Here is a 23,981-nt window from a genome sequence, read left to right on the forward strand (position 1 = left end):
ATCAGAGCGCGCCGGCTTCATTCGGAGAGCCGCGTGGGGCGTCGCCGCTGCCGCCGCCGCCGCCGCCGCCGCGCGCGCCGGGGGCTGGTTAAGGCCATGAAACAAAAGAATCCCTGAGAGGGGAGCCGCGGCCGAACCTCCGTCAGCCCGCCCCGCTGCCGTCCCCACCCACCCACCTAGTTACCTGCCTCTGCCTCCTTCCCCTGCCCCTCCACCCCGCCCTCTCCGCTCTCCGGGCGGCCCTGGCGCTGCTAGGCCCGGGTCGCTCGGCCCCGCCGCCTCCCCTGAGGAAAAGTGTTTGCGCGCTGAGCCGGGCCGGGGCCCTGTCCGCCATGGGGCTCGCCGCCCGCCGCGCCTGACGCGGCCGCCGCCGCCGCCGCCGCCATTGACAGCGCGCCGCCGCGATGCCGAGCGGCAGCTCCGCGGCCCTGGCCCTGGCGGCGGCCCCGGCCCCGCTGCCGCAGCCGCCCCCGCCGCCGCCGCCGCCGCCGCCGCCCCCCGCGGGCGGCCCGGAGCTCGAGGGGGACGGGCTCCTGCTGAGGGAACGCCTGGCCGCCCTGGGCCTCGACGACCCCAGCCCGGCGGAGCCCGGCGCCCCGGCGATCCGGGCCGCGGCGGCGCAGGGCCCGGCCCGGCGGGCGGCGGAACCGTCACCCGAGGAGCGGGCGCCGCCCGGCCGACCCGGAGTCTCGGAGGCGGCCGAGCTGGAGCTGGAGGAGGAGGAGGACGACGACGACGACGAGGAGGAGGAGGAGGAGGGGGAGGACGCGGAGCTGGACGGAGACCTGCTAGAGGAGGAGGAGCTGGAGGAGGCAGAGGAGGGCCGGCCGTCCCTTCTGCTGCTGTCGCCGCCCGCGGCCGCCGCCTCTCAGACCCAGCCGATCCCGGGCGGGTCCCTGGGGTCGGTGCTGCTGCCCCCCGCCGGCTTCGATGCCCGGGAGGCGGCCGCGGCGGCGGCGGCAGCGGGGGTGCTCTACGGAGGGGACGATGCCCAGGGCATGATGGCGGCGATGCTGTCCCACGCCTACGGCCCCGGCGGCTGCGGGGCGGCGGCGGCGGCGGCGGCCGCCCTGAACGGGGAGCAGGCGGCCCTGCTCCGGAGAAAGAGCGTTAACACCACCGAGTGCGTCCCGGTGCCCAGCTCCGAGCATGTCGCCGAGATTGTCGGTCGCCAGGGTGAGTGCGAGTAGGGGGGGGGGGGGGGGGGGGCTGTCCAGCCGGGCTGGGCCCTGGGCATGAGTGGAGAGACGAAAGAAAGGAGCTTGGGGCTGGAAAGGCGAACCTGGCGAGGCCCCCAGGTCCACCGGGAAGGGGTGTGGGAGGAACCCGAGGGGCTAAGAGACGAGAAGATGGGTCACCTTGCGAACCGCTCCCCCCCCCCCCCCCCCCACGGTATCCCTCTCCTCTTGCACGGTACAAGGCGATAAGTTTCTCGAGCCACCGAGCCCGGCGGTGTCCCCTTGACTCGGGCTGTATTCCTGGAACACCCCGGCTGGCGTGACACCAGAAACAACCTGAGGTGGTAAAAGGTCGGGTCGGTGGATTCGGTGTCGTGCACGAAAAGCTTCGAGATAGCAAGTTTGCGCAGCCGACTACTGTCTGTAAAAAGCTCTCAGCCTGCCTTTCAACGGGTTGCTGGGAGGAAGAAATTGACAGAAATGGAGGCTTGTAGGGGAGAAAAAAAGCTCATTCGCGAGGGACGAGGGGATGTTCAAGTGGTCGTTCTTACCGCCACCCCACCCCACCCCCACCCCCCACCTCGCTGTTCAGAAACTTAGCTTCTTAGCTAACTCTGTTGATCGATCTTACGGTATTCTTTTCGATACATTTTAACTCTCGAAAGGACAGAGTGGCTACCTTTTAGAACGCTTTAGGATACACAATGAAGGAAAATTTTGGACGGTAAAGTAATTGAGTTATGGAACTTTGTGCGTTCATACAGTTTTCAGTAGATTCTCCTCACTTGCCAGCACACCAGTACTGCAGACAGACTCCTCCCACATTGTTCAGACAAAGGACCTATGTCTCAGATTCCAGGAGTAGATTTGTGAAGGTGGGGGAAGGGGATGCCCAGAGTACCTCTCTATCCGACATTTTTAGGGAAGGTCCTATGCTCTTTAGTGTAGCTTCCCCCCCTTTATTGAAGGAGTGAATATTCTCTGCAGCTGACTTATTACAATATGATTGAACCTGGTTGATGCATGTCTGTCTACTGTTAGGTTGAGAGCATTGTTGGGGTCAAATAAAAAGAAATGATGGCGCTGCTGCTTAAATGATCTCATCTTTCCCAAGTGGTCTAAAGTACACATAAATAAGGTCTGTCGAAATGGTGGTTTCAAATATCAGAGTTGGCTCATTTCTTACCCCTAGGATTTTAATATGAAAAATCCATCCATCTGAAATCTGGATGGAGGAGAGAGCATATTTCAGACTGCCTGGTACTTAAAGACAGTGTTCAAAGCTGATGCCATTCCCTTAAGAGTTTATTCCCATAGTTTGGCGAATAAATTTTGCCTGCCTTTTGGGGTTTTTTTGGTTTGGTTTGTTGTTTTGTTTTTGCAGTACTGAAGATGCCAGTCCCGGAAAGAACTGTTTCACCTCACATAGGATAAAATTATAACATCTCAAATTATAGATCCAGAATGAGTTGGTTATTCCATTAACAGCATCTGGGAATTGCTATATATCAAGCTTACATTCTGCCAGGCATTTGAGTTTATGACAGTTGGGAATGTGAGATTCGTTCCAACTAACTTGCCACCCTTACGAAGCCAACAGTCTACTAAAAACAGCGGAGTGGCACTAATCTGTAATTAATGTCATTAACTGTAGTGTGTGACAAAGTCCATGCATGTATCAGCTGTGGGGGGCCCTTGGAGAATGGATAGGACTTGAACAAATGGAAGGTGGAAGAAAGACTGAGGAGAGGTGTGGAGAAGTAATCTCTCGGTATGGTTGGAAAGCTGTGAGGGGGACTTTGTTTTGATACTTAGAGTCTGATACTTAACAGAGTGGGGAAAAGGTGATGGCAAGGTGTTGTGTTCAAGGCCCTTCTAGGCTGGAATTTCCTCAGCACAAGTTGCTTCAGTTTGCTTATGGTGACAGTTTAGGACAACAAAGGAAAACGCTTAGAGGCCACTTTTACTAAGGGACAAGATAGTGATAGCTTTTAGTTTAATATGAATTTTTGTCTTCTGTATTATACCCTTTAAAGCATGGTAAAATGGCCCTTAATTAGGCAGACAATTACCTTTATACCAACCTATTATTTAAAAGTAAACTGAATTCCAGGTTTTTATCTTGCACCAAATTATAGCAATGAAGTAGTCTTTAGTTTTTCCTCTTAAGGCAGAGCCTATTAGTTAATAAGGAAATGTGAGTCTATTTATGTCTTAGGACATAGAGACAAATTGCTGACTGTTCTTTTGCACTTAATATTTTCCCAGAGTTGACAGTACTGTTAAAAGTATGTCATCATCCTCAAGATTATCTTAAGAGCAAAAAGTTTTACCCTTTTCCTGTTCTGAACCATTCAACTAGTGGATCATTGACCCCTTTGCCACCCCCAACCTCAGCTGCACCATTATAAAACCTGTAAAGTTATTTTCCCACTCGCACAGAGGACCAGGCAACTTGTAATGTTTGCATCCTTTTACAGTGTGATAATTTTCCCTTTCCCTAAGTGAATAAACGGGGCAAATCATTTCATTTACTTTTTGCTTTGGAACAGAATTTTCCTCCTTAAGAATTATCCTTTCCTGCCATTTTTATTCATTACCTGAAGTCATAATTTTCTGTTTGACATCTCTTAATTGGTTTTGGAAATAATTATGTCACAGATGGAGACATCTGTGACTTCAGCTCTGAAGCAGAGAGTAGGACAAATGGAATTCTGAGTCATATAGACTAGTAACTACTGTAGATGGCCTCTAGTTTCAGTGTCTTTCAGAAAAACAAACTACTGCTTTTGATAGCGATGAAAGTTGGCAGTGTTGACCTCATATTTATACTCCCCAGCAGCAAATGTTGAAGGTTAAAATCATTTGCAAATGTTAAATTGGTCCCCCTTTTTAAGTTTGCATCTCATTTTGAAACCAACAGTACTGTAAAATAAAGCCAGGCACTAAAGAGGTTGTTGATAATCAAAGAAGTTCTGGAATATAGACATCAAAAGTAAACCTGACAACAGATTGAAGACCTAACTTTTTTAAAATGTAGTACCTGCAAGATACATTCAGTGGTTAACAGGACGTTTAAATTAAGTCAGTGGACTTTGCTCCAATTTGTATAGTCATTGAGAACCAGTTAGACTGAAAAATGAATTTAAGTACAACTCTACTTAACGATGGTATAAATAAATATTGAATGTCATAAGTTCATTTGTTTTAAAGACTTGTAACCCAAGGTTTTATAGTACAGTTTAAGATTAATGTACATCTTTAACTATTTTCATGAGTGATTTCCTTGATGGTATATATGTGTTCTCTAACCTAGTTGAGAAAAGCTGTTTCTGGCACTGTGTGTGTGTGTGTGTGTGTGTGTGTGTGTGTATGTGTGCGCGCGCGCCTGCATGCTCAGTAACTCAGTTGTGTCTGACTCTTTGCGACCTTTTTGGACTGTAGCCCACCAGGCTTCCCTGTCATGGGATTTTTGGGGCAAGAATACTGGAGTGGGTTGCCATTCCCTATCATCTTCCTGACCCAGGGATGGAACCCGCATTTCCTTGCAGGCAGATTCTTTGTTGCTGAGCCGTTGGGGAAGCCCCTTTTTTTTTGTTTTACGCTCTGTCAAAAAATATTTAAGTTGATAATCTCAGTATGGGAATATTTATGAATAATACATATGCTGATATGCTATACATTTTTAAAACATGTAAACAATTTAAAAGGATGAGTTAAAGATGGAAATTGGAGTGTTTTGATTTTTTTCCTGCACTCCAATGACTTTTCTTGTACCCTGGTTTGGCTATTACTGAGCTAGACCTCCTCAGAAATTTTTTTTCTTTATTGAGCTACTGTTTCCATTGATCTCCAGTGATTGTGTATATTGCCACTTTTTAAAACAGGTAATGACACATCCTCGGGAAAATTTTCCCCAGTTTCCTAGGGTGGAACAAGTTTTCAGATTCTAAAAAGAGAAAGTTTGGTATTGTACATAAATTCCCTGTTTAAGAAGAAATATCTATTTCATGAGGAAAAATAGTTTCAGAATAATGCTAAAGCACAGTGTCTTTTTCTTTTAGGAGGAGGGTTGTTGGCATTCCCAGTTTCAGGTACTGTATTACCTGGTGTTTGACTCTGGTAGGTGGTTATCCCCATTTTACAGACATAGAAACTGAGGTGCTAATAGGTATCTTGCTCAGGTAGTGGATCTTGGGGTTAGACCAGTTGTTTGATAATGGGGATAAAGTTCTCAATTCTACATTGCTGCCTCAGTATTAAGCATTTTGCCCAGGAATAATATTTTGGGTCAATTTCAATCCCAAACATGATTTAGGATACTGTGTTTCTAATATGCATAGCTTAAAATATCATCATCACTATCTAAATTAATTTACTTAATAAAATTTTGGTGTCCAGAAGGCACAAGTATTATTCTAACATTCTACTTCTATTATGTCTAACTAGAAATTCACTATCATTTATAATTCAGAAAGTTAATTTGTATGTATATACATGCTAGCTTTAAAAATTAAACATTGTCATTTTTTTAGACTTTAAGATCCAAATAATTATTTATATTAGCTCTGGAACCTTAATTGTTTTGCAAATGGGTGGGGGGAATCCACTGCCTTTTCTTCCTGCCTTATTGAGCTAATGAACTATTTTGATTCACTAAGGAGGAAGTGGAAAATAAAGTGGTAATTCAAGGGTGTGTTTTCTGCCCCCTGGTAGAAATGCCAGTGACCTAAAACTGATGCAGGGAGTCAGGTATTTGAGACCTATAGAGATTTCCTCAAGGAAGATTTCCAGTAACGTCTATGGGTTGGAATTCTAGACAGTTCTTACATCTTACATTTTCAAGGAAAGGTGGAATTTAGTTATAAGATCGTGCTTAATATTTTGTGGATCTGGTTTTGAATGAATTTAATATTTGCACAGATGGAAGAATTTGTTGCTTGTGTCTTAAATTGAAGACAAACATTATTTTAGAATATATGTTTTACTATGAAAATACATGTTGGAAACTGTCCCATATTGCCCGTGGCAGCCCTCGCTCAGCTGTGTGTGTTGGAAAGAGAGCGATCAGAAGGTGAGCGTCCTAAGTTCTGATTACTCTGTGGCAGTAAGCCACTTCGTGGCCCTGGACAAGTCACTTAAACTCCCGAGGATCTAGATTCCTCCTCTTCAGCTGGGTATAGGTGTATGTATTATTTCTTTTTCACGGGGGCTCTGCTCATTTTGGTCATTCAGGGCCTTAGGCCAACAAGCTTCCAATCTCAGGTGTTGGCTGGTCTTCCCCTCTGTGCCTGAGGGATGAGACGGTGGCCTAGCGCGCAACAGTCTTCAAGGGTTAGACCTGAAGTAGCGTGGTGATCACAGCCACTCATATTTCATTAATCAGAACAAGTTGTCTGGCCATGGTTAACTTCAAGTGGGTGGAGAAATTGCATTAAAATCATGTGCCCACAGGAGAGAGCCAGAATATTCATGAACAGCCATGATGACTATCACAGTATTATTTTTTAAAGTCTATGGGATTGTGGCAGAATTTTTTTAATGTAATTTATGCCTTAATAGCATTTGTAGTTTAAACTCAAAATGAAAAAAAAGAGATAAAAATGTTCATAAGATACTAAATAGGAAGTGTGTTTGCAGTTTAAAACTCCTTGAGGAACTTCCCTGGCAGTCCAGTGGTTAAGACTCTGGGCTCCCACTACAGAGGGCTCATCTGATCCCACAACCCACATGCTGTGGTCAGAAAAAAACAAAAACACAAACTCCTTTAGGAAACTCCAAAGAGATTATGAATAATTTATTTTAAAACCTCATTGATCTTCAGGTGATTCTAAAATGAGATGTTTATCAAACTGCATCTCAGTCTTTCCCAGTGGCTTATATACCATTTTGCGTGTTTCCTCTTTAACTCTTCTCCCCGTATTACCATTAGGTACTCTGTAGACATTTATAATGATTACATCTGATATTTAAGCTTTTAAAGTGATTTTCTAACGTTAGTAATATCAAGCCAAGCTATACTAAATTGAATATGTACAGCGTGGTGTTATTTTGAATCCTTTTGAGTCTTTATTTCAGTGATTGATTCTGAGGATTCTAAGTTACACTGCATAATTGTACTGCCTCTTTCGTGCCAGGGTTTAGGATTTAAGAACAATTCATGTGGGCATGGCTTGTTGCCTTTGTCCAGTGAGCAGAAACTGCAGTTCGTTTTATGCAGGGAAACCTGGTCTGACCATAAGTAAAGTGGTATCATGAAATAAAATAAGACTGGGCCTTAAAATAATAAAGAAAATTATTTAATGAACTGCAGATAATACTTGAAGATAAGCATAAAGCTTCATCTTAAACACAGAGAAGAGTGGGAAGGGAATCGTTGCACACTTCTAGAAGGTTACCAGTGTAAAATGTTTACGCTGTGGGCTGACCTCCTTTCTGTGCCACTGTCCCCTTGCCTTTGCCTTGTCTTCTACCTTTCTACCAGTACCTGCAGTAAGGACATTGAACTTGGAGTTAAACTTGTTAGAGACATGGTTTTACCATTCGTTGCCTGTGACCATGGACTGAGTCTCAGTTTTCTCTTGGGGAAAAAACTTGTTCCATCCAGGCTATAGTCTGAAAGAGAATCATTTACAGATGACTCTGATTCCATTATATGGTTCCCAAACAGAAGTAACTCTTAAGTTTCTATTAACATCCTCCAATGGGCTTCCCTGGTAGCTCAGAGGTTAAAGCGTCTGCCTGCAATGCAGGAGACCTGGGTTCGATCCCTGAGTCAGGAAGATCCCCTGGAGAAGGAAATGGCAACCCACTCCAGTATTCTTGCCTGGAGAATCCCATGGAGGGAGGAGCCTGGTAGGCTACAGTCCATAGGGTCACAAAGAGTCGGACATGACTGAGCAACTTCACTAATGGACATGAACATAATTTTAAAAGCCCCAGTTAGGAAAATTGTTCTACCTCTCATCGCTAATTTACACCCTCTTCTGGGTGTCACAGGTTTAGTGAAAGGCCAAATGGGAGCCCTTTTTTGTTGCGTACGTGGATCCTCTTATCCAAACTAAGTGAAAAAGGAGAGGGGGGGATTTTAAATTTAGTTAAACCTCTGTTTTTAAAAATACCTCATATATTTTGGGAATTCTCTGCTTCTAAGAATCAACTGGGAAAAGAAGGCAGGTTGAGAAAGTGGCATGTTTAGGGAATTGGGGTATTTCGGGGTCGTTAGTTTATAACTTTGGACAATTCTTGGCTTCAGTTTTCTCCACAAATAAAGTGAGATTGGACTAGATTATCTCCTGTAACCCTTATATTCCTATCTTTGTCCAAGAAGAGTGCCTAAAATCATGTAAAAGTAAACCAGATTTAAAATTACCAGTTAGATTGACTTTGACATATCTCCTCCCAGTTTTTTTTTTGTAAAATTAATATCTTAAACATATTTTTAATAATCTAAATATAAGTTTTATCTTTAGGACTTAAAGGTTTTTTAATGTTTTTAACTTCCTAGAGAAAATCGATTCATTTGAGTTTTTCTTTAAAAATAATAACATTTAAATGTGTCAAGTTGTATGTCTTCTCATTTGATCCATTCTTATTGCACCATACAGATAAGGAAACAGGTCTGTGGAGATGTAAGTAACTTACCCAGGGTCTCAAGCTAATAGAATCAGAGATTTCAATGCTCCCAACTCTGTAAGCGGTAGAACAAGCAGACAAAGCAGCGAGGATATAGAGGACTTGAACACCGCCACCAGCCAACGGTATAAGAAAAGAAAATGATAGATCAATATCTGTACGTGAACACATACAGTCAACAAATCCTTTTGATGCTTGAAGTTGAATACAGGTCAGTGAGGGCAGAGCTGAATCTCAGTCATCTTAATCTCAGTTAAATTACCTGAAACATAGCAGATACTTGCTATTTATTTTATTGAACTGAACTATTGGACTACAAACTTGCCATTTTAGTATTAATCATTATAGTTTTCATATTGTGAAGTTTTCTTCCCTCTTGCCTTTATCTCTAACCCTTTACCTGAGGAATCAGTCAACCAAAAGGTGTTTGGATCTGTTTGTTCGGATCTGTTTGTTCTAGATGCTACTTGATTTAGGGCATTATATGTCTGTATGAATACTGGTAATAAGCAAATCTAAAAAGTCACATATATGAAACAAGTGTTGATGAAGTGATGTCTAATGTGAAACTGTATTAACAGAAAATTTTAGCAATTTTTGGCTGGGGCTACAAGAAGGACCCTTGAGCAGGGAAAGGAAAGCTATTTCTGTATTGTACATTTAGGAATCTATTACATTGTTATCTAAACAGTTTAAATGTTGAGTTAAGTTGTGTGTGTAAGAAACACTCTCTTACTCGATTTATCTGATATTCACCAGTCCTTGAAGCTAATAATACTGAAAAATTGAGTCCCTATAAAATTGTAGGAGCTTTTGAATAGTCTGTCAAGATTATTCCAAGAGGAAAAGGGTCTTATTTATATGTACAATCATTAAAGAATTTGATCCCCCCCTTGTTAATTCTAATAAATCATGAAATATACATATAAAATAATGTGTTCCTCTAATGCTTTTAGAGAAAAATAGTATGGAGGAGTGTGGAGACAACTTGTGTTGAGGTCTGGCTTTCCAGCTGGGAGATCTTTCTAATCTCTTTCAGTTTGTTTCCTGTATTTCCTAAAGCTATTAAGCTAGTCATCACTCTGTTATGATGATTAAATGAAAATATAGGAAAGTTTTGAAAACTGAAAAATGCATTACAAGTTTATTATTTCAGAGGCAATCCTGTTGGCTCCATTTACTTATGAAACACTTGAAGTGGTGGGGGTGGAGAGGGGAGAAGGGCTTGATAGCCTAAAAAGCTGTCCTTTACTGAGCACCTACTTGAATAATAGGCACTGTGATGAGTATTGTTAATGCGTTGTTTCATTTAATCTTTGCAACAACCAAGTGAGAGAAGTAACTTTCATTACAGTTTCTGGGCTTCCAAGGTGACACCCAGGTGGGCCTCAGGGCAGGTGGTAAAGAAAACCTGCCCGCTAATGCGGGAAAGCATAAGAAACGTAGATTCAGTCCTTAGGTCAGAAAGATCCCCTGGAAGAGGGCAGGGCAACCCAACTGCAGTACTCTTGCCTGAGACATCCCATGGACAGAGGGGCCTGGCCTGCTGTGGTACATAGGATCGCCAAGAATCAGACATGACTGAAGCAACTTAGCACACACCCAAGGGGAGAGAGAGGTTTAGTGACCTGTCAGAGCACACAAAGATGGTTAGTGATGGTCTATTCAAAGTCTTGTGCTTCCAGCTGTTACTCAACCTACTTTTCTTGAGGAAAGGAAGAATAAATACATGTGAGATTGTCCCACGTGCTTTATAGCTTTCAGAAAGAAGTGATTTTTGTATGTCCCAGGAGAAGAGGGACTTGGTCAAAAATAGAAGCATTGGAAAGGACCTCGAGGTTGAATGACCTAACATTAAAACCACAAGCAAACTGGTGGTAGATTAGAGCCCAGTCCAGGAGATAATCAGTTTTTTGCTCCTTACATTTCCTTTAAACTAGACCTTGGAATAGTATTAGTAAGCTGTAGCTGTAATAGTAATAGTCATATCTGTATTTGTATTATTCTTGAGTTCATAGAGCCTTCAACACACAGTCTCATCTTTTCCAAATGACTGTGTTTGTTACTCAGAAGATAGAGGGTGAGGGGGCAGTGCTAGAAGGATTTTCCAGGTTATTTAGGGAAATATCTGAGTAGAGACAGGAGGAGCCAGGCACATTTAGGAGATGATGAAGTCTGGGAGAAGGTAGGTGATGCCACTTAGTTAGGAGAAGGATGGGGAAAGGGAGGTGGGATGAGGAGGTAATTTTTAATATCAAGCCCAGCATTCTAATTTTCTTGAAGATAAAAAGAACTGCTTCACTCTCCCCTCCCGACTTTTATCAAAGCAGCTTTGTTTGTGTATGTGCATGTACACTCATTTCCCTTTTGAAATAAAACCTCTTGGAGAAAATTTCTGAAGAAAGATATACCTGAGGATGACCCAAAGTGAAAATATATAGACCTTAGTTTTGGTGTGTTTATAAGGGTTTTAGCTTTCTTAAATCACCTTATATTTGTAGCTAATTTATGAAATGAGTGTAAAATATAATGAATTTGATTTCTGGAAAACAAAACCCTCTGTCGAAAATCAGCAACACTTCTCATAGCATTAGGGGTTCCTTTCTTTAAAAGACAAAACAAGTTCTTTGCACCTACCAGACAGAATTTTAACTCCCATGCCTTTGTTAAACTAAATCATCCCCCATCTGACCTAAAGCTCCCACAGCACTGAGCCAGGTGTGGTATCCAGGCTGCCATCTTGGGCTCTTGATTCCTGCTTTGGCACTTGGAGTTCTCTTGACTCTCCTTTCCACCTGGCAGAACTACTTTCTTCAAACCTAAGTTCAAATGCATTTGAAGCCTTCTTTCATCTTCTGTAAGCAATAAGGCCAAGCCAAGTCGCTTCAGTCATGTCTGACTCTGTGACCCCACAGACAGCAGCCCACCAGGCTCTGCCATCCCTGGGATTCTCCAGGCAAGAATACTGGAGTGGGTTGCCATTTCCTTCTCCACTGTAAGCAATAAAGCCCTGCCTTTTTCTGTGCTTGCATTGCTTTGTATGCCTGTTTTTTTAACTGTAATTAAAGCAGTTACCTTATATCAGTATTGTTTTCATGACTGTTTCCTTTCTACATTGTCAGCTCCTGGAGAGCAGAAATTATTGTAGTTTCTGTATATCACCTAGAATCAGCCACCTGCACCTTTCTAGGGAACTTGATACTTGAATTGGTCAGCTGAAGCATCAGGCTGGTGGATGTTCTGGGCCGAAGGAATGGTTTAGCTAGGAACACTTAGCCACATCCCATAGGACAAGTGGAGACCAGGTTCACTTGTCAGTTTCTTACCAAATCACTCATCTCTCAACATAAACACCCTGTCTGCATCAACACCCTGGCTTATATATTTCTTTTCGACCTGTTTTGATTTTTATCAGTAGTTTACCCCTTCACCCTACTTCAGTGCCAGTGATCCGCAAACTTTTCTTGTACTTGTATCTCGCTACTGCTCTGGACAGTGGGTCGCTATTCTTGGGTTAGGGTTTCAGATTTTTCTGAATCCAATACTTTCCTTTGCTTAAAAGCCAGGAGCCTGGAAGAATGGATAAAACTGGAGGAACCCCTTTCCCTGAAGACTGCCTATACCCTCTATCCCTGGAAACCCTGACTGTGTAGATGTAGAGTATGGACCTTGAGGTGTAAAGGTTATCTGAGATTAGCTGGGTGGGGCCTGGTGTAATCACATGAGTTCTTCAGTGCAGAAGAACTTCCCAGCTAGGTCAGATACGAGAAGGGTTCAGTCCCCATTGCTGACTGAAGATGGAGAGACAGGGCCACAAGGTATGTTGGTGACCTCCTGAGGTGGGGAATGGCCTTCAGCAGACAGTCAGCAAGAATACAAGGAGCTCAGTCCTGTGATGATAACAACTCAATTCTACCAGTGATGATAACAACTCAATTCTACCAGTAAGCCAAGTGAGCAAGCTCTTCCCTGGAGCTTCCACAGAGGAACACAGTCCTGCAAACGCCTTGATTTTAGCCCTGTTGAAACCCATGTCAGAAGTGTAAAGTAAAAAATTTGTGACTTTGAAAGCACTGTATGAGGTTAACTTGTTAATGGCAGCATTAGAAAACTAAGCAGATAATAATAGTAAAGAACAGAACAAGGTTTCTAGATTGAGGCCTCCATTTTTCCTCCTAGCTCTCAGCTCCCAGAGGCCACCTACAGTTCCTTGCCATGAGGCCTCCACGGGCAGGTCAAGCATAGGTTGCTTTCTTCCAGAAAAGCCAGAGCACATCTGACTACTTCTGAAGCCTGCTGGAGAAAGCTCTTCCAAAGAACTTGTGATTAGGTCAGGCCCACCCCTGTGATCTGGATAATCTTCCTGTTTTAAGGTGAATTGATTTGGACTGTAATTATATCTACATTGCAGACTATAATTCTATATCTGATTCTTCTAAGTATATCATTCCACATGTTTCATGGAATTAAAAAGCAGCCTTAAAGGTCGAGTCTAGTGCTTTTAAGCTTCTCTGTGACAGCGCTGCCCACCCCCCACTCCCCATCAAAAGAACATTTTATTTTGCAGTCAGTGTACACATATTTCATCAAAACATTTGGAACCTATTATATTGATACTGCAGACCATGGTTTGAGAAACACTCAAGACCATTTCAATTCCTTTTCTTTAAACTCCTCTCCCAGCAACAGAGGCCCTCTCCCTTTTAACTGCTCAGGCAGCTGGTGGGAGAGACTCTTTACCCTGGAGAAGCCAGACCCAACCTTTTGCTATACCAGGAAGTGAGAAGACCAGAATTCTGGGTGCAACTAAAGAGTTTTAAGGTGAATCACAGCCCTAGCCACAGTGATACAGAAAGGGGAAATGGGTTCCTACAGGAGGGAGGTAAGTTAGAGACTTTTTATTCGGGGAATTTACTTCCAAATCAAAATAAAATGGTAACCATGAAAATCATTAGTGCTGTCCTGGTTCTTAATCTCTACACAGTCTTGTATACAGCTTGCCATATATTTATTTGTAGCTATGAGAAAACAATTGTTAGTCCCTACCTCTTAGACTTAAAATGCCTTATTCAACTTTGAGGTTATGAAATCATTTACCCTGCTGTTCATAATTTTTTTTTATCTAAATCTCAGAACTAGTCAAAAGTCTGATTGATGTGTTTATTTAGTCTAGTAAAATCTGTCACTTCTTCATCTCTAATTTTTAAAATTTTCTAATAACATTTCTTTTAAAAAAAATCACACATTCGTATGGTTCCAAAATTTGTAAGAATTTCAAAGTATCCCAGGGAAGTTAAGTCAGCCTCCTGCCCTGTCTCCCTTAGTCTCCCAGTTTTGTGCCTGCGGAGTCCTCCCTTACATAGCTGAACCAGCTTCCCACTGGTACCAACAGGAATGCAGAGGTTCCTCGTGCCTGGGCAAGTAGCCTGCAGACTTGATTCTGTGAGTGGGATTGCAGGGGCAGAAGGATACAGGAAGTTGTAATTTTGATGGATAGTGCAAACTGCCCTCAAGCAATTGGTACTCTGCAGCTAAATATGGGGCTTTTCCCCCATTCTTACTAGCACTGTTTGTTTTTGATATTTGACAGTGTTATAGGTGGGAAATGATACCTCAATTCACATGAAAATGGGAATTTTCGTATTCAGAGCCTTTTATATGTTTCCTTTTCTATGAGCTCTTTTACCTATTTTTTCTGTGGTTTTTGGTGTTTTGAGATACAAGGGTAAGTATATGGGTACCTGTGTAAGAGAAATTAGCCATTTGTGATGTGAATTGTAAATAATTTTTTTTTTTACCTTGTTTTTGGTAAGTAGGCCTTTTGGGCAGGGTAGGCTCTCTTACACCCCTATCTCAGAGGTGGTCCACATTCTGCCTTCTCTGTCTTCCTAGTGAGACTGTCAGACACATACTCATTAGTAACAACCATAGGCTCAGGAGTATCTGACTTAGGCATGGGCCTGTTTGTCGCTCAGTTGTGTCCAACTCTCTACAGCCCCATGAACTGTAGCCCACCAGGCTCCTCTGTCCATGGGGATTCTCCAGGCAAGAATACTGGAGTGGGTTGCCATGCCCTCCTCCAAATTATACCTACTGGGTATCAAGCAAAGTATTCTACTAAGGTTCATCTGACAGTTGCTTATTATCTCAGAAGCATTCAAGAAGTTTCTTCATTTAGGTTTCTAATGTTCACTGTAGTAAGGGTTGAGAAGGCTAGACCCTCACCCTAACTCTCCCTTCGTCCTTAATAGAGTTTGCGAAGTGTTTTTCTCTAGGATGATCGGGGCCCTCTTTGTTAGAAACATGTGATTCTAGCAGACTGACTTCTTGTTAGGTTGTAGTGCCAAGAAGCAGCTCATGTATCCAAATAATGATAGTAACTCCTCTGAGGCTGCAATAGGAAGAATTAGGTGTTCTCACCACCCCTTCAGACTTTCCTAGGAGTCTCTCCATCAGTCACACACTGGCCAATGGAAATGATTGTCATTCTCGGCCTCAAGCAACACCTCTTCTGCTGAGTGAGGGAGCTTCCTAGATTCAGCCTGCGTGAATGATAAGTGGATGTGGAAGTTTTATGGTCTTCCAAGTCACTTTCTGTGGTGGAGCAGAGGCAGTTATAGATTTTCCTATACTCAGAAGTCACACTGTCAATGTAATCTTGTAGTTCATTATAGATATAAACTTAGAGCAGTGCTCTGTAATAACCTTTGTGTTTTACAGTAGCATAACTAGACTAATTGTAGTAATTTCTTGATAGCCCCCAACCCACTCTGTCACCTGCCCTGCTTAGCTCCACTACGTGCATTCTTTGCAGTTTTGCTTTTAGCTGTGCCACCTGACCCACCCCCACCCCCCTGGTCTTCTCAGATACAACCTTCAGGTTAAAGTAAACCTGACTCAGGGAAAGCAGCAGAAACTTCACAGAGAATGAGGCCCCTAATAAACTAAAATCTGAAGGGCCATCAGGAATCCAGCAGAGCTGGTAGCAAAGGGGCATGGATAAAGGAACATTCTGATCGTGGAAGCAAGGAGCATGGGTAGGCATATGGTAGAAGCACGCTGCAGAGTTTAAGGAGTGAGCAAGGGGGAAGGAGGGGCGCAGAGATGAGGCGAGAGAGGGGTGGTGGTCAGGCACAGGGTTACCTTCCGTGTGCCACACTGTCTGGACTTTATCCTGACAGTAAAAGGGAGTCATTAAAGCCTTACGCAAAGGAGTGAGCCTTTGGTCAGTGCTTTTTTAGAAAGCATCATCTACCTAAAGTGAAGGTAGAGAACTGATTGGAATGAGGCAAGAATGGAGGAAAGGAGACCTATTTTTTGTGGGGTGGAGGGTACTAGTGCAGTCACACAGGTTGGGAATGATGTCCAGAAAGAATTAGTTTTTGTACATTGTGACTTTGTTGAGGGCAGGGAAAAAAAAGTTTTGAGAAAATGATCTGCTCAGGTTGTGTGTGTTTTTCAGTAGCATCTAACTGCTTTATTTTGAGAAACTAGGAATAGCATGATACAGTCACAAGAAGAAATCTGTTCTGGCAGGCTTCACTTTAAGATCTTTGAAAAGCATAACCCCAGAGTCTTAAGCCTTTAGTGTATATCTGGCATCTTAAGTTACTGTTCGAAACCCTCCAGTGTTACACAGTTGGCACTGGTAATGGCTGATTACTCCAAAAAGTAATCTTTGGGTAGCTATACATATGTATCTTAGATATTTTATTTAGTCAGCTTAAATATACTTAGGATTTAGAACCAAAGACTTTTATTTGAGAATGGGGCTGCCAACCAGCATAGTCCTTCAATAAAACCACATCCAATGACCATTCTCCATACAGTTTCCAGTATGTTTCTTTGGAATTTAGCAAGAACTTCACAATGAATACAAAATTACTCTGCACCAGTTTTTTTTACCCCAGAAGTTTACAGTTGTCTCACCCATACTTCAACAGCATCTTTTTTTTTTCTTTAAGGTACTCATCATTATTGAAATTTTTAAAAACAATCAATTTTGATACAAGTTCCATGTCTTGAGTTTATATGTCACTGCTTTAAATGTAATTATTTAGTTAATGCATGAGTTCAGTTAGCATAAACAGATGGGGATAAAGACAACTGATTCTTAGTTAAGCCTGAAATCCAACTGATGGAACAGAAATGAGATGATGTGCTAACTTTGAGCACTTTGCTATTGTCATCAATTGAGTTTTACAGAAGGAAGAATAATGTTGAGGTAGAATGACAAGACAGTTAAGTGGAAGTTAGTTGAAGAACTTTTATCATGCAGTATAGTTCTGTGGAATTTGAGGTTCTAGGACCAACAGAAAAAGACTATAGACTATGAAGTCAGACTAGGTTTGATTCTGGCTCTGCTTCTTACTTGCTGTGTGAACTTAGACACGTTACACAATATTTCTGTGCTTACTGTTGGTGGGAATGCAAATTAGTACAGCCACTATGGAAAACAGTGTGGAGATTCCTTAAAAAGCTGGAAATAGATCTGCCATATGACCCAGCAATACCACTTCTAGGCATACACACTGAGGAAACCAGATCCGAAAGAGACACGTGCACCCCAATGTTCATCGCAGCACTGTTTATAATAGCCAGGACATGGAAGCAACCTAGACGCCCATCAGCAGACGAATGGATGAGGAAGCTGTGGTACATATACACCATGGAATATTACTCAGCCATTAAAAAGAATTCATTTGAATCAGTTCTAATGAGATGGGTGAAACTGGAGCCCATTATACAGAGCGAAGTAAGCCAGAAAGGTAAAGACCATTACAGTATACTAACACATATATATGGAATTTAGAAAGATGGTAACGATAACCCTATATGCAAAAAAAGAAAAAGAGACTCAGATGTATAGAACGGACTTGTGGACTCTGTGGGAGAAGGCGAGGGTGGGAGGTTTCAAGAGAACAGCATCGAAACATGTATATTATCAAGGGTGAAACAGATCACCAGCCCAGGTTGGATGCATGAGACAAGTGCTCGGGCCTGGTGCACTGGGAAGACCCAGAGGGATGGGGTGGGGAAGGAGGGGGGAGGGGGGACCGGGATGGGGAATACATGTAAATCCATGGCTAATTCATTTCAATGTATGACAAAAACCACTGCAATGTTGTAAAGTAATTAGCCTCCAACTAATAAAAATAAATGGAAAAAAAAATATTTCTGTGCTTAATTTTCCTTAGCAATAAAAGGAATGTAATAGTCTTGTCTTTAGGGTTGTTATATAGATTAAATAAGATGATAGGTATCATGTCACATTGTACGTTAATATTTTTTCTTTGCCACCGACACCCTGCAAGGTAGTAAACTATTAGTGTTCTGAAAGTCAGATCCACTCATAGTGTAGCTGGCCTATTTCATGCATCATTTGCAATGACTAATAACAAGAGAAAGAAAACTATAAGCCTGTCCTCTGCATTGAAGGCCTTCAGTGGAGGCATCACCTCTTTGCTGAGAATGAGATCACCAGGAAAGTACCCCTCAGGATCCAGGAGTCATGGTGGTACTAGGAAAACTTGACCAGCATTTAGTGATAAGTTTTTGTGATAAAGAAATACTCTCAAATGTAACAGAGGGAAAAAAAAACTGCCCCAAAACAGACTGCTGTCTTGAAAGGAACTTTCTGTAATTTGTCTTTATCAATATTGTTTAAGTAGATGTTGATACTTAACGAAATATTTTCTTTCTAACAGGTTGTAAAATTAAAGCGCTGAGAGCCAAGACGAACACGTATATCAAAACACCGGTTCGTGGTGAAGAGCCCATTTTTGTTGTCACTGGACGGAAGGAAGATGTTGCCATGGCCAAACGAGAAATCCTGTCAGCTGCAGAGCACTTCTCCATGATTCGTGCATCTCGAAACAAAAATGGCCCTGCCCTGGGAGGGTTGTCATGCAGTCCTAATCTGCCGGGTCAGACCACTGTTCAAGTCAGGGTGCCCTATCGCGTGGTAGGACTGGTAGTTGGACCCAAAGGAGCAACCATCAAAAGAATCCAGCAGCAGACCCACACGTACATAGTAACTCCGAGCAGAGATAAGGAGCCTGTCTTTGAAGTGACAGGGATGCCCGAAAATGTTGACCGAGCACGAGAAGAAATTGAAATGCATATTGCCATGCGTACGGGAAACTACATTGAGCTCAATGAAGAGAATGACTTCCATTACAATGGTACTGACGTCAGCTTTGAAGGTGGCACTCTGGGCTCTGCCTGGCTCTCCTCCAATCCCGTTCCTCCTAGCCGCGCCAGAATGATCTCCAATTATCGAAATGATAGTTCCAGCTCCCTGGGAAGCGGTTCCACAGATTCCTACTTTGGAAGCAATAGGCTGGCTGACTTTAGTCCAACAAGCCCATTTAGCACAGGAAACTTTTGGTTTGGAGATACACTACCTTCTGTAGGCTCAGAAGACCTTGCAGTTGATTCTCCTGCCTTTGACTCTCTACCAACATCCGCTCAAACTATCTGGACTCCGTTTGAACCAGTTAACCCACTCTCTGGCTTTGGGAGTGATCCTCCTGTTAACATGAAGACTCAGCGTAGAGGAAGTCAGCCATCTACTCCTCGTCTGTCTCCTACGTTTCCTGAGAGCATTGAACACCCACTTGCTCGGAGGGTTAGGAGCGACCCACCTAGTACAGGCAACCATGTTGGCCTTCCAATATACATCCCTGCTTTTTCTAATGGTACCAATAGTTACTCCTCTTCCAATGGTGGTTCCACCTCTAGCTCACCTCCAGAATCAAGACGAAAGCACGACTGTGTGATTTGCTTTGAGAATGAAGTTATTGCTGCCCTAGTTCCATGTGGCCACAACCTCTTCTGCATGGAATGTGCCAACAAGATCTGTGAAAAGAGAACGCCATCATGTCCAGTTTGCCAGACAGCTGTTACTCAGGCAATCCAAATTCACTCTTAACTATATATATATATATACATAAATACTATATCTCTATATGGACTCGTAAAGGCATGGGTATAATGGTACCCCCAGTAAACTTCCTAATGAATTCTTATGACTGTTATCAGGCTTTATTGGGATTAGGCTAAAGTTGTTAGTAAACTTATAAAAGGCTGCTATGGTAACACTAAACCTAAGTGGTCTCTTGTCTTAGTTTGGTTTGAATTATTAATCTTATCCTATAGACCCAGAGACATAGCTTGTGTAAGAATTGCTCAAGCTGACGTTCAACTCGGCTGAGTGAAGATTATCATAGGTTGTGTGAACCTATGAGAAAAATGTATACGTCTAAGATTTCCAAATGATGGGTCCCAAAGCCTAACCACATTAAGAGTTTATGGAGGGTATGCGGCATTACAGATGACTCAGACACTTCCAGGGCTGCCTTCTTTACACTGCCAGTTTTGACAAAACAGGTCCGTTTGTTTTTTATTTTACAACAACTTATGCCTAATTCTGCAGGATTGCAAGTAACTTTTTAATGCATTGTGGTTACTTATTGGTAATAATAGGGCTGATGGCGGTTTACTCAATCACTGGTTATAATTTGGGACAAAAACTGCTACATTGACCTTCATCTCGCCCAGAGTGCTCCCGGCTGGTCTGATCAGTGGAGCAGGAATGCAGATGTGTCGATCGTGAATTCCTACCCATTGCCTCCCTCAGTGAATGTGGAAATGGCCACCTGGGTTTTTCCATTCCAGGAAAGGCTTTGGGGTGCACCTGTATTGGCTAATAATTGAGGATACGAACATTCCATTCATTAGTCTGATCAAGCTATTGATTAATTTTTAGACTATAGATCAAAATGTGAAACATTTATGTTCAATCCATATTTGTCTTGCACATTATAAATGTATTTTTATTTTTTAGTAATCTAGGGGAGGGGGGAGGGAGAGAGGGGTAACAATGCCCTCAGCATATTTACAGAAGCAGCTGTGACGACCTCCAATCAGTTTACTTCATTTCAAAACTTATTTCCAATCACAAGGAAAGATTTCTTTAAGATACACTTTTTACATTTCACCTGTGGATGTCTGTGACTTTTCATCCTCAGTATGTTCCCAAATCTGCTGGCATTGAACGGATAAAACATTATACTGGTGGGTTTTTCTACTAATTATTTTTTGAAGCGTTATTTTCCCAACACAAAAGAGCTTTTTTTCTCAGTATAACAAAAATTGAAATCCTATGTGTATTGAATAGTAAATAGACAAATTTTATTTTTTATTTCCACTTGAAGAGTTACATTTCGTATAAAAGTTTACAAATAACGGTTTTTATTTTGATTTTTTCAGTATAAAAAATTGCCTTGATGGCATATTATGATGTAATGCTAATTGCTTGTAGAATAGTTAAATGTCAGTATTGAAACCTAATCTTTAGATGCCGTCTTGTAGATACAAATGAATGTTCACCAAGCATGTATTTTGTATTTTGTTGCATTGTACACTGCAACTAATAAGCCAAGGAATCGACATATATTAGGTGCGTGTACTGTTTCTAAAAACCACAAACTAAGAATGATAAATTATCAATATAGTTTAGTATTTGCTAATTTTACTACACTCTTTTGTTATGTATATGTAGGGACGTCATAGGGATTATAAATTCAATTTGAGTAAAGTTTAAAACCATATATTTTATGATAAAGGGCCTTTAACTTAAGATGGCCAAAGCACTGATATTATATATTTGCTGTAAAGAGAATTATAAGAGTTTTATTTTTCTGATATTAAAAGTTACTTAATAAAGACTTGTTTCCATTAACTTGAATGTATTCTCCTTGGTGTTTTTCATGTATTCAGTAGTTTACACTGGAAGACTGCTATTTGCCAGAATTGAAAACGTCCTTTAACAAGAGTTTCCCCTCTCCCTAGCCAGTGATCCCTGTTCTAGGTGTGGAATGTGCTGCTTACGCTCCTATCCGAATGTAGCTTTTTTCTTTAAATAGTGTCACATTATAGTAAATCTAGAGATTTGGCTAGTTTTAGATTATATAGTTGCATGTTTATATAGTTGACAACATAGTCACCATTAATCTAATATGAATAAAATCATGAGTGATTTATACATATTAATGTTAACTAACATCCTGAACTCAACTTAGACTTCATTTTTATCCGTTGTTACAGATTGTCCTTTTATCACCAAAACCATAAAACTAAATTTTTTCTAGTATGAAGGTGCAAGTTTTTCTGAAGTACCTTCTGAAAGACTTTGTGGTTGATAAAAAAAAAAAATACTGCTTCATTAATGAAAATGGCTTTGCTGACTAGAATAAATTGTTGCTGTTTGGTAAAGAGCAAGAATAAAGACACTTCTAGATTGTTTTACTAAAACCAAAATTCTGTCCTTAATACCTAGATGCGTTACACAGCCATAGGAAATCTTTCCATCATAAATTTTGAACAAATTCTCAGGCTGTGCTAGACAACTCTGGAATGTATAGATTTGGTGATGGGCAGGATCATTGCCCTGTGGAATTGTTTCACTCATTTTAGGATTAGCCTCCAGAAGTATGAAAGTCAAATTATTCAACTATGTTGTAGTTTTACAATTCCAGCATAGACTGAGAGGTGAATATGAACTTGAACTTGCACATGGTATAAGGTCAAGATCTTTCAGAGGACCTTGAAAATAATCTCCAAGGCTTTCCTTGCCAGAGGAAGCCAAAACTTGGTCTGAAATTAATGTTAGCAAAACTGATAAACATTTATCCAAGGTCTCCGTCTGAACCTGCCTTTCCTCATATGCCTATATCCATTTTCTTGTTTAAGGAAGTGCCCGGAGAGGGGCTCCACAAACGCCATGGACCAGTGATCCCAGGGAATGTTGCACTGTACTGGATAATCTGCAGTGTGGATAATCAAGGATTAGACAAACCTGTTGAGAACTTGACATTATTCGTTTAGAGGCTAGATGCTGAACTGCAAACATGAGGATCAGATAGCAGCTTAGTTATAAAAATATGTGATTCTTTCTATAAAGGAATTTATCAAAAAGTATCCCCTTGCAAAATAGGTTTTTAGTAAGAGTGAGAAAGGCTGGAAGAGTTAGGTTTAAAAAATAGGTACATGAATGTTATTATACTTCAAATTATTCTTACCAGTGGATGTGTCAGCATAAAAACAGACATGTTCTCAATCTGCTGCCAACCTCCCCTCAAATTTCTCCCTTTCTCGTTCCAAAACTCTACAAATAATGCAGGATAGTAGTATTTATAATACAGGCATAGCTCTGATATACCATGAGTTCAAGGCCACCACATATAAAAGTTATTTATAGTGGAGTGTAGTCTGTTCAGCGTGCAATAGCATTGTATCAAAGAAACAATGTACTACCTTAATTTTAAAATACTTCATTCATAAAGAATGCTAACCAGTACCTGAGCCTCAGTGGGTCATAATCTCTTTGCTGGAGGGTCTTGCTTCAATGTTAATAGCTGCTGACCAAGGTGGTGGTTGCTGAAGTTTGTGTAATTTTATGAAAAGAATAGAGTTTGCCACATCAGTTAACCCTTCCTTTCACAAAAGATTTCTCTGTAGCATGTAAGCCTGTTTAGTAGCATTTTACCCAGAGTAGAACTTCCTTCAAATTTGGAGTCATGCTGCTCAAATCCCATGCTGCTCTGTCAACTAAATTTATGCCCTGTTCTTAATCCTTTGTCGTCATTTCACCAGCCTTAATGTTATCTTTGCCTGGAGTGGGTTCCATCTGAAGAGACCTTTTTATTTACTCATCCATAAGCAACTCCTCCACTAAAGTTTTTATCATGAGGTTTCAGCAACTGAGTCACATCTCGAGGCTTAACTTCTAATCCCACCCATCTTGCTGTTTCTACCACATCTGCAGTTATTTCCATCACTAAAATCTTGATCCCTCAAAATCATCTGTGAGGGTTGGATTCAACTGCTTCCAATTTCTTGATGTTGGTATGTTGACCTGTTGCCATGAATCACGAATGTTGTTGATGCCATCAAAAACTCCCTCTAGGTTTTCGGTCAACTTTGCCCAGATCCATCAGAGAACACACTATCCATGGCAGCTATAGTCCTAATACGTTTATCAAAAAATTAGACTTGAAAGTAGAAACTCCTTGATGCGTGGGCCGCAGAGTGAATGTTGTGTTCACCTCATTGTACAGCTTCCATCAGAGTTCTTGGTTGACCAGATGCATTTTCAATGAGCAG

At 41.8% G+C, this 23,981-nt stretch overlaps 1 protein-coding gene across 2 annotated transcripts in view; it reads left to right on the top strand.

Annotated features, from left to right (window-relative positions):
• Positions 1-340: 340 nt before the first annotated feature.
• The window catches only part of MEX3C (mex-3 RNA binding family member C), a 32,332-nt gene continuing 8,691 nt past the window's right edge, over positions 341-23,981 (top strand). Inside the window, exons 1-2 of one of the 2 annotated variants that reach the window (XR_011482673.1) lie at positions 341-1,176; positions 18,521-19,725. Coding sequence is in view for 1 of the 2 variants with exons in the window: in XM_020911691.2 (XP_020767350.2) it covers positions 405-1,176; positions 18,521-19,746 (1,998 nt within the window). In the remaining variant the exon portion in view is untranslated. Of the gene's footprint in view, positions 1,177-18,520; positions 21,555-23,981 lie in introns of those variants that run through there. The other variant, XM_020911691.2, reaches the window with a different exon arrangement.

Source organism: Odocoileus virginianus, chromosome 22, assembly GCF_023699985.2.
Source record: "Odocoileus virginianus isolate 20LAN1187 ecotype Illinois chromosome 22, Ovbor_1.2, whole genome shotgun sequence".
NCBI lineage: Eukaryota > Metazoa > Chordata > Mammalia > Artiodactyla > Cervidae > Odocoileus > Odocoileus virginianus.